At 42.7% G+C, this 11,376-nt stretch overlaps 1 protein-coding gene across 1 annotated transcript; it reads left to right on the top strand.

The window, feature by feature from the left end:
• Window positions 1-308: 308 nt before the first annotated feature.
• On the top strand, window positions 309-8,306 carry FSHB (follicle stimulating hormone subunit beta). The gene is made up of 3 exons (XM_040327818.1): window positions 309-353; window positions 3,503-3,662; window positions 7,885-8,306. Exons 2-3 carry the CDS (start codon window positions 3,504-3,506, stop codon window positions 8,107-8,109), a joined length of 384 nt encoding a protein of 127 aa, XP_040183752.1. The 5' UTR covers window positions 309-353; window position 3,503; the 3' UTR covers window positions 8,110-8,306.
• Window positions 8,307-11,376: the final 3,070 nt, after the last annotated feature.

The raw sequence follows: 11,376 nt of genomic DNA, 5'->3' as shown, positions 1-11,376 counted from the left end.
CCAACAGGAAAACCGATCGTGTGTACGGGGCATAATAAGGAAAACCAGACACAACAAACACTTTAGGTAATAAATGTTACCATTTTGTATTTGGGTCAATGTAGAAAAACAAAAAATCATGCTTAATTCGTGTTTCGGGTCCTTGGTTACATTCTGTCTTCAGCGTGATTTGCGTGGGCTGCAAATGTCAGTAATTTTGTCAAGGCTTGATTGTCTAGCCAGGTACTAATCCCAGCTACAGACTAAACTTGATACATTTTAATTCCTGATAAATCCTCAAGGTGATAGTTGGGTATAAAAGGGACTGATTTACATTTTCTCAGTGTCTAGGATCCACCAACACCGGGATAAAGGTAATACTGCATTTCTGCTTTACTTACCATAGAGTTCAGTCTTTTGTAGTCAGTCTCTTGATTGAATGATAAAGTGTTTATTATTGTAACTAGAAATGGCAGGTTTAGAAATGTACCCACTGACTCTTCCTTTTGTTCACCAGTGCCTGAATGGCATCAGCTGTACATCTTTGCGTCTGTTGTCCTTAAAGCCCAATTAAACCTTTATATTTTAAAAAGGGTATGCCACCAGGCTGCATAAAAAGTACAAAATGTGTTTATATATATACCATATATATTCACATATAAACAGGAATGAAATATTAGTCCATGTATAGAAGTGCTTGCAGTTCATCAAATATGTACGTAGTGTTCCAAAAAAAGGAGAAAGAAAAATGTGTGTCTTCCGGAAAAAAGACCACTGTAATCATCCACCACCGTGTGTTTTTATTTTTCTAAGAAACACGCTTTGTTACAACTTTATTTGGATATTTTCTTTCAGTTTTTGGAGCACTACTTACATATTTGATGAACTGCACAAGCAGTCCCTACCAGTGGCAGCCCGTCCATTGGGGGAGCACAAGCGCCCCCCCCCCCCTAAATCCATGCGCCCGGCCCCTAATGTGCAGGGCGCCGGACGCATAGATTTCATATTTATTTTAGCACGTGACTAGAGGGGGGGGGGGCGGTGGTATGAGTGGATTGAGAGCCATGGGGGGTGGTGGTGGTGGTAGTGTGGGTGGATCAAGACGACCCACACGGGGGGGGGGGGTTGGTGGTAGTGCAAGTGGATCGACAGCCACCGGGGTGATGGCGGTAGTGCGAGTGGATCGAGACCTGTGGGGGGTGTGAGTGAGAGGGCCAGGTCTGTTTGCCACACCCCCTAAAAATATTGAGCACTGAAAGTGTGCTTGGAAGTGCAGTTGCTGTAGATCTGAGGGGGACATGAAAGGAAAATAAAAAACAACATTTTGGCTTGCACGTGATTGGATAATAAAATCAGCAGAGCTTCCCCTCATTCCAGATCTACCCCTCAGATTTACAGCGACTGCACTTCCATGTGCACTTTCAGTGCAATTTCAAGTGCACTTTGCACTTGTAGTGTAAAGTGGATTTGCCCTTCGTAAATAACCCCCTATGGGTCTTATTACAAAGACTATGCCAAGTAATGACAAAAAAGTAGGGAAAGTAGAAGTTAAAGTAATGAAAGAAGGTTCTGCACACCTTTACTTCAGGCCTTTAAAGGAACTAGTACTTCTTTTGCCCAAAGAGGAAGACAAATCTCACAAGTCACCAACTTGATTCAAAGGGAGGTAAGAAGGATTGGTGCATGTTTCTGCGTTCCCCTCTGAAGATGGGTTTTTCCTTGTCACAGCTTGGACCTTTGATGCCAACATCTGCAAGTATCATGTTAATGTTTGCATTGTTTTCCCTAGTTATTCTTTTCCCTTTTTGTTTTTGCAAATGTTCCTGGAAAAGAATCTGCTTATATTTGGACTTGGACTAAAGTTTGAAATAACAAATCAAATCATCACAGAGTGGGGCTGTGGATATGAATTAAAGGAGTACACAGTGCCACGTCCCAATAACTCAGATTTGAAAAAAAAAAAATGATATGGCAGATGATGGACTTTGGAGGCGTATTATATAAAAAATTGAATATTTATTAAAAAAAGACATACAAATAATTAAAAAACATATTTTATGTCTTTTTATGTCTTTTTTCAATAAATATTCAATTTTTAATATAATACGTCTCCAAAGTCCATCATCTGCCATATAGTTTTTTTTTCAAATTTGGAGTAGTTTGTCAATATTAGAAATCATAGATTTTGACGAGAAGTGTCATGTTTCACATGCTTGTGATATACCTTTGAAGTGGTTGTAAACCCTTACAGACCACTTTTTGCTACAAATAAGCCTATAATAAGGCTTACCTGTAGGTACTGGAAATATCTCCTAAACCTGCACGGTACAGGAAATATTGTCTGCGGCCCTGGAAGGAAGAGGAGTGAAGATGGATGCTTCCACCAGCGGGGACATCCCAGATATCTCAGGCTTTATTTGCAGGCAAGTGCGATGCATACTAGCCCATTATGCTTTTAATTTGCAGGGGAATAAAGAGAAAGTAAAACCCATCAGGGTTTACGTCCTCTTTAAATGTTATTTGTATTCTGTTCCTGGTTCCTCCCCTTCCTGTAGCTCGGTTTTATTCTGTATAGTTAGCTCCACCCTTTGTTAAAGCGGAGCTCCACCCTAAAGTGGAACTCACGCTGATCGGAACCCGCCCCCCCTCCGGTGTCACATTTGACACCTTTCAGGGGGAGGGGGGTGCAGATACCTGTCTAAAGACAGGTATTTGCACCCACTTCCGGCCACACGTCTCGGGCAAAAGATGGATTTTTCCAGACTTCCCGTCTGTCCCCCGTTGTGTGCTGGAAACACTCGGCTCCCAGCACACAGCGTGTGAGCCAATCGGCGGGCACAGCGCGACTCGCGCATGCGCCGTAGGGAACCGGGTAGTGAAGCCGGAGCGCTTCACTTCCTGGTTCCCTCACTGAGGATGGCGGGGGGAGCAGCAATCGCTCGTCCTCTGCTGCGGACAGCGCTGGACTCCAGGACAGGTAAGTGTCCTAATATTAAAAGTCAGCAGCTGCAGTATTTGTAGCTGCTGGCTTTTAATATTTTTTTTTTACTGGCACATCCGCTTTAAGTTTCCCAGTAATGCATCTCAGCCCCATGTCTCATGGAGTGGATCACATTATAATCTTTTGACCTATCCGAAGTTTGTTGTTGTTAGATCCTCATAGTTTATGGATTAAACTTCACAAGATCTGCAAGGTGTCATCTGGATTGAGTCACTGTCTGTTTATCCTGCTAAGATTGGGTTATCAATATCTCATCACAATTGTAAGTTACAGAGATCACACTTTCAATGCTTAGATTATAGAGGCAGAACAGGAGGGGACAGTGCCGGATTAATAAGGGGGCAAAAGGGGAAACTGCCCTGGACCCCTGACAGAAGATTTATACAAAAATACAAATCCTTTGTTAGGTCCAGCTATGTATTTAAGTGCCTGGAGTTAAGCTTTAGGTATTAAATGTTTGTAAAAATCTTTAATAAACATTCAGAAGTACGTGAGACTGAAATGTGTTTTTTTCTCAATCAGAATGGAGAAGATATTTCTGTTCGGGCTGCTTCTGTTTTGGAATGTTGTGCTCAGTACAACCTGTGAGCTCTCTAATATTACGATTGTGCTGGAAAAGGAGGAATGTGGAGCCTGCGTTTCTGTGAATTCAACTTGGTGCTCAGGATACTGCTACACCTTGGTGAGTGTGATAAGGAGTTTATATGTAAAGATTGTGGGGCAGATCCACAGAGAGAGTACGCCGGCGTACTTTCAAATTTCCCGCGTCGTATCGTTGTTTTGAATCCTCAAAGCAAGATACGACGGCATCTGGGTTAGATCCGACAGGTATACGTCTTCGTACGCCTTCGGATCTAAGATGCAATTCTTCGGCGTCCGCTGGGTGGCGTTCCTGACGTTTTCCGCATCGAGTATGCAAATTAGCTTGGGGCTGGTTTTGCTAATCTCATGTGTTTGCGTGTTAAGGAAAAGTTTGTTAAGAAACGATTTGCACTTTTCAGTCTGTTACAGCTTGAAAAATGTGTTATCTCCATTACAAATGCTACTTTTACTCCCGTCTCATACTTTATTCTGAGCATGCGCAGGTTTCTTAGCATACACACGTTCGAGTTTCTCGTCGAAAACCAGCCCGTCGAGCAACTTGACGAGCCAATTTGAGACTCCCGTTGAGGAAATAGAGAACTTGCTCTCTTTTTGGCTCGTCGAGTTTCTCGACAGTTTCCTCGACGAAAATTTACACACGACCGGTTTCCTCGGCAAAAAAATATCTCCCAGCAAGTTTCTTGCTGTTTTTTGCTGAGAAACTCGGTCGTGTGTACGAGGCCTCAGAGTGGAGACTCCTTACTGTCAGAATACACTGATCAGCACTGCAGCCGATCAAATGAAAATAATCCAACATTCCCATTCGGGAGAAGCCAATCAATAAATTGACGACTTCGAGCAGGAAAGACCATAAATTCAGCCAGTCCTTGCTGAGCTGGACAATTTTTAATCCATCTATGGCCAGCTTTAGATTTCTTCTGTTCAGCCCCTGGGCCAAATGACATGAATCTATACTATAATGTCTGCCGACAGCTTACTTTTTGGCTTCCCTGACCTGCATTTGATTGTTGTAAATTCCATCACCTGTGGCTCAGAAAGAATTGAAGTCAGTAGGTCAGCATAACAACCAGAACATTTGCAGTTTCAAAAGAAGGTCAGTAATGAGAGTCTCATATTCCTCATATGACAGGTTTGCTTTAAAAGAATGGAACAGATATGTGAAAGTGACCCTATCAGATTACAGAACAGCCAAAACCAAAGCTCCCTGCAATAGAAGAGCTTCTATACTCGGCTCTCTGGTAGCCTCTTAAACAAAAACTTTACTCCCCTCTTTTAAGTTTTTTTATTCCCTTTATTTGTGCTGTTGGTTGTAGCATTCCCAGCTAATAAAGGCATTGTCTGGTGAAACCTGATGCATCTTCTATCTATATGGACATCATCAGGGGTCCGGGTGTTCCTTTTCGGGGTTCTTGGACCTGGCCCCCTGATGGCACATGAACAGTGTGCTGGATTGTAATAGAACTTGCTTTAAAATCGGAGTGATGGATGCCTGACCGATCGTTCAAAACCGATGGTTAGTACGCAAAAGCATCGGTTCAAAACCCGCACATGCTCAGAATCAAGTCGACGCATGCTTGAAAGCATTGAACTTAGTTTTTTTCAGCACGTCGTTGTGTTTTACGTCACCGCGTTGGACTCGATCGGTTTTTGAACTGATGGTGTGTACGCACATCAGACCATCAGTCTGCTTCATCGTTGAACCGATGAAACTGAACTTCAGTCCGTTTTCATCCGTTTGGACTGATCGTGTGTACAGGGCCTCATGGAGAGAAGTTAGTGCAGTTAAATTTCTGTAGAATCAGATTACATGCAGCTTGTTTATTCTGAGAACAGCTCTCCTTCAGTGCTCTTTGGAAAAATGTAGTGTACAAACTTGTAGGCAGTTGCAATCTACCTTCTCCACTGCAGGTGGCACTCACCTGTAGTAGCCTTGCAGCTGGAGAGGAAGTCAAGAGGAACATAGTTCTCCTATGGTTTTCTGGGTCACTGAGGAAGCTATCATTTAGGATGCTGCTATGTGACTCTGGCAGCCATCTTGGGTCAGGTAGAGCCCATTTAGGGCCTGGCTCCCAGGTCCGCTTTATGCCAGTGGGTAGAGTAGGGAAAGATACACTGTCTATTAGGAATAGTATTAGCGGTAGGGAAAGGTTCCAGACAAAGAGGAAAAGTGTAGGGTCGCAACTTCTCTGGGCATAATCCCGCTTGGACACTAGACGGTTAGGGCGTATTCTGCTCTCTTAACAGACACTGTCAGTCCGGCTGAAACCTGCTCGCTTCACGTTGAGGGAAACCGCAAGTGTACACGCTTGGGCAAACATAACAAAGTGAAGCGCATAAAATTAATAGATCACCCAATGAAAGGATGAATAAACAGTGCATCAAACAAATGGTGAAAAAATTATGATGACAATATATGAACCAAAAAAGTGATGTATATGTATAGACACTGGATGGTGTATATATAAAATCTAAGGCCCAGATTCTCAAAGGGCTTACGACGGCGCAACGCAATGTACGCCGTCGTAAGTCCTAATCTGGGCTGTCGTATCTATGCGACTGACTCTTAGAATCAGTTATGCATAGATATCCATTAGGTCCGACAGGCGTAAGGCTCTTACGCTGTCGGATCTTAAATGCAATTTTTTTTTTGCCTCTAGGTGTCGCCTCCGTCGTTTTCCCCGTCGTGTATGCAAATTAGCAAAATACGCGAATTCCCGAACGTACGCGCGGTCGACGCAGTGAAGTTACGACATTTACGTTAGATTTGCGCGGCATAAAGTTGCCCCTGCTATATGAGGGGCAACCAATGTTGAGTATGGCCGTCGTTCCCACGTCGAAATTTAAAAATTTACATTGTTTGCGTAAGTCCTCCGTGAATGGGGCTGGACGCCATTTACGTTCACGTCAAAACCAATGACGTCCTTGCGACGTCATTTAGCGCAATGCACGTCGGGAAATTTTACGGACGGCGCATGCGCAGTACGTTCGGCGTGGGAACGCGCCTAATTTAAATGCTCCACGCCCCCTACCCGGCTCATTTGAATTAGGCGGGCTTGCGCCGGGGGATTTACGCTACGCCACCGCAACTTTACAAACAAATGCTTTGTGAATAAAGCACTTGCCTGTAAAACTTGCGGCGGCGTAACGTAAAGCAGATACGTTACGCCCGCACAGTTTTACGCCCAGATACGAGAATCTGGGCCAAAATAAATATATGTGAAAAAAAAGCCCAATGTGATGAAAATTGGTGATAATAGTCCCAATGCCTCGAAATGAAGTGCAGTAAAGAAATCCACCACCGATCATTGAAAGGAAGGCTTACCAGAGAAACTGTACCCTAATGGACATATGCCCAGAGGGTCAGTAAAGCAGGGTATAAACCACTCTCAGGCCTGGATCATCGGCTGCAATTCTCACAGAGACGTCTCGCATGTCAATCAGAGAGGAACCCAGGGATCGAATCAGGAGAAAGGTCGCTTCCGGGGGTACCCAATGTTGGCCAAAATTTAAACCAATATGTAGAGATGTAGGAGAAGAAGAGAAAGGCACATAGCGTAATACTGAAAGGTACCAATGTTTAATGTAGGTAAAAACACTTACATTATAAAAGGTGATCAGCGCTTTCAAATGTACAAAGTGGCAGCAGTGGAGTCTTCCGACGCGTTTCGCATCAAATAGTGCATCGTCTGACCCCCTGTCCATTAGGGTGCAGTATCTCTGGAAAGCCTTCCTTTCAATGATCGTAGTGGATTTCTTTACTGCACTTCATTCCGAGGCATTGGGAATATCACCAATTTTCATCACATTGGACTTTTTTTTCTCATATATTTATTTAGATTTTATATATACACCATCCAGTGACTATACATATACATCACTTTTTTGGTTGATATATTGTCATCATAATTTTTCACCATTTGTTTGATGCACTGTTTATTCATCCTTTTATTGGGTGATCTATTAATTTTAATGCGCTTCACTTTTTTGTTTTGTATTCCACCATTGTCCATTGGTAGTGTGAGCTGCTTACTATTGATAGCGCGGAATTTTCTGTTCTCTACACGCTTGGGCAGCCTTCCCACTGGATTTGTTGTGATTGTTGCTGCATCACTTCAAAAAAGTTTTTCCATTGTACCTGACTGTCTGAATTTTTGCCGCTGTATCACGCTACACCCCACCTACAAACCTAAAAACTGTCTTTGTTATTTTCTTAGAAAGTAACCCCATATGAGTTTATCTATACACATGTGCATATATTTTGCACCTTTATTTGTTCTAAATATTTTCCTCTTATATTTCAGGATCCAAATTTAATGTACCCACAGAAATCGGAGAAGCAAGGTGTCTGCACGTACACTGAGGTCATTTATGAAACCGTGAAAATTCCAGGATGTGCTGAGAATGTAAATCCTTTCTACACTTATCCGGTGGCTGTTGACTGTCACTGTGGGCGGTGCGATTCAGAAACCACTGATTGTACAGTAAGGGCTTTAGGGCCCACTTACTGTTCTCTGAGTCAAGACTAAGTAACAGAGATGGCACTCTTATACTTTCCAACCTGACTTACATATGCTTGTCTCTGCAATGCCAAGGCTTCTAACTAAGGTGGGGCAACCAAAGCCCTTCAGCTGTTGAGGAACTACATACTCTACATACTAGACTACATAGTCTAGTGGGCACAATCTCTACCTTGTTCAATTAGTGAATGCCATATATTAATTGAAAAAAAGACTAGATACTCTAGTGTATCTTGTATTTTTTTCAATTAATAAATGGCATTTACTAATTGAACAAAGTAGAGATTGTGCCCTCCCCTTCTCTCCAACTTGTCTAATCAGAGAAAGCCTTGTATTCTTAAAAAACAAAAAAATCAAGATTTTCTATGAAAGACAGAGGTGCCAAGAGAGCAATCCTCTTTGTTTAAAATTACAGAACGCAAGTTGGTCCAACAGCACCTGGAATTGATCAGCATTGACTGTATGTAGCACGATCTACAGCAGTGAATTTCTCTATCTCCAGTTGGCCTCCCGGATACAAGATATAAAGATATAGATGTAAACGAGCTGTGGGTTAGGCAGACCAATGCAAGTTTAAAAAAAGATAATTTCTTGAGTTCAGTTTTAATATTTTCCATTCTTTATTTAAAAAGGTTGTAGGCAAATTTCATCAACAGCTGAAGGTCTGCAGTTTTTTTGCCTACTTAGCAATGCAATTATGTATCAAATGTAAAGCAATTATTTCTTTTTTTTGTAAGGGTTTCATTCATAAGGCAGCAGCATGGTCTTACCCCGCTGCTTTAAAGTAACACTAAACAACATCCTTATTCTCCAAAAATAATCTATACATATTCATTAACTAAAGAGGAACTTCCCTGAAAGTTGTAGTAAATACACTTTTTCAACTTGTACCTACAGTTAAGCCTATAATAAAGCTTGTACTGTGAATATCTCCTAAACTTGCACTGTTCAGGCCCGTGACGTCGCCGGTGCATGCTCTGTGAGGGTCCAACATACTGTGCCAGATCTTCAGAGCCCGTGCCGCATATGCACGGGAGTAACTTCATCGCACTCCCGTCCACTCATGTAGCTGGAGGCCACAAATTCATAAGGAAGACCGGGTGAAGATTGAAACCCTGTCAGCGATGACAACATGCCGCTGGAGGGCTTTCTTTAAAGGTAAGACTTGCATAGTGTGGTAGTAAGCAATGCATACTAGCACATTATGATATTGTCTTGCAGGAGAATACATTTTTCTTTCTTTTTCCTCTTAAGCTGCGGTTTACTACTGCTATAAAATCAGAAGTTGTCCTCCTATACATGTATTGGGCAGATTTTTTTTGTCATTGTTATAGCGATCGGAGCAGAAGTTTCTTCCTCATTATACTACTGAACCTCTCCTTCCTGCTCATTTTTGCTTGTTTGAAAACAAGCAGTGCTTGTTAATTGTGGTTTTGTGACCTGCTCTATGCACACTGCAAATCTCATTGTCTGTAGTCCATAGTCCATCTTAGAAGTAAGCAATAGAGGGTGGCTACATTCCTACATACAGTGGGACCATGGAGAACGAACGTAGCCACCCTCTAACAGGAAGTCAGATGATACCAGCAAAAAAAATAAAAAATTAACTTGTAGACTTGGAGAGCAATAGAAGGTACTTTTTGAGGGTCCTTTCACTCGTTTTTTTAGTTCAGTTACTTTTTTTTTGTAAAAAAAAACGGATACAGATGTCAATTTTTACATCCGTTTTCATGTCCGCTGACATCCATTTTTCACAAAAAAAAAAGTGGATGCGTCCTTAACAACTGAGAAGTCATCAGCTGTTAGCGGGGTTCAGCTGACAGCTGAATGTCAAAAAAAATGGTGTGGGGTCCCCTCCAAAATCCATACCAGACCCTTATCCAAGTATGCAGCCTGCCAGGTCAGGAAAGGGAGGGGACAAGCGAGCGCTCCCCTCCTGAACCATACCAGGCTGCATGCCCTCAATGTGGGGGGATGGGTGCACCTTGCCCCCGTGTTGATGGGGACAAGGGCCTCTCCACGACAACCCTGACCAGTGGGCGGGGGGCTCATCGTACCCCTATCCATTCACCCCATAAAGCAGTGAAATGTAAAAACAAAGTGCCAGTTTTTGACCAGTCCTTTATTAAAAAATAGCTCAGAGCTGTCTTCTTCCCTAGCTGTTTTTTCCCGGTGTCGTCTTCCCCTGCTGCCATCTTTCCCGGTGCCGTCTTCTCCCGCGCCGCCGGTTGCCCGCTTACAGAAAAAAAAACCACTCTTCTGTGGCTGTCTTCCTCCGATATGATGTTTTCTTATATAGCCATGGGGCGTGGCCATCCAGTGATGTCACCCAGAGAGCCTGCGCCTTTTGCGGGTAACCAGCTGCGAGAATACGGCAGTGGGAGAAGACGGCTCGGGAAGAAGACTGCTTGGAGCTATTTTTTTAATAAAGGACTTGTCAAAAACCGACTCTTCTGTTTTTTAAACATTTCTCTGCTTTTTGGGATGAATGGGTTGGGGTACGATGTACTTAAAACTCATTCACATAGGGGGGCTGGGATCTGGTCGCTCGTCCCCTGCCTTTCCTAACCTGCCGGGCTGCATGCTCAGATAAGGGTCTGGTATAGATTGGGGGGGGGGGGGATCCCACAAATTGTTTTTTTAATAATTTGGCGTTCTTTTCATGATTTTTTTTTTTTACATTCAGTTGTCAGCAGGGACAGCTGATGACTCATCCGTTGTTAAGGACGCCCCGGACCATTTTGCTGGTCAATGACCTGGCCACTTTTTGCGATTCTGCACTGCGTCGCTTTAACTGACAAAGAGGGTAAAAAAAAGTTTTAAAAAGGATTTCAGCAGATCGGATGTAAGCAGATGATGTCCGCTAACATCCATTTTTCGTCTGCTCAGTTTTTTAAACGGAAGAAAAATAGGGTTTTCTTCTGTCTCATAAAACAGAACTTAACAGAGGCTAGCCCATAGACATAAATGTACGTCCAATTTTCATCAACGGATGGAGGAAAAACTGACATGAGGAACGTGTTTAGTGTCACATTAATGTGGACAGAACTCCATGAGCTACCACAGCTGACTCCCACTGCAGTTTACATTTATTGGTGGGTTTCTTAAATGCACTCCATGCTATGGAGAGTAACTATATGTATAGTGAGTAGTGATATCCACTTTCTGTTTTAAATAAGCCCCTAAGTGTTTTCCAGTCACATGTAACCTATATAGAACAACGATGTAATAAACCTTTTCCTCTCTGTTTTTTTTTGTATTTAATATATATTATAT

Source organism: Rana temporaria, chromosome 11 (genome assembly GCF_905171775.1).
Source record: "Rana temporaria chromosome 11, aRanTem1.1, whole genome shotgun sequence".
Classification (NCBI taxonomy): domain Eukaryota; kingdom Metazoa; phylum Chordata; class Amphibia; order Anura; family Ranidae; genus Rana; species Rana temporaria.
This window is presented reverse-complemented; position numbering and strand designations above follow the sequence as displayed.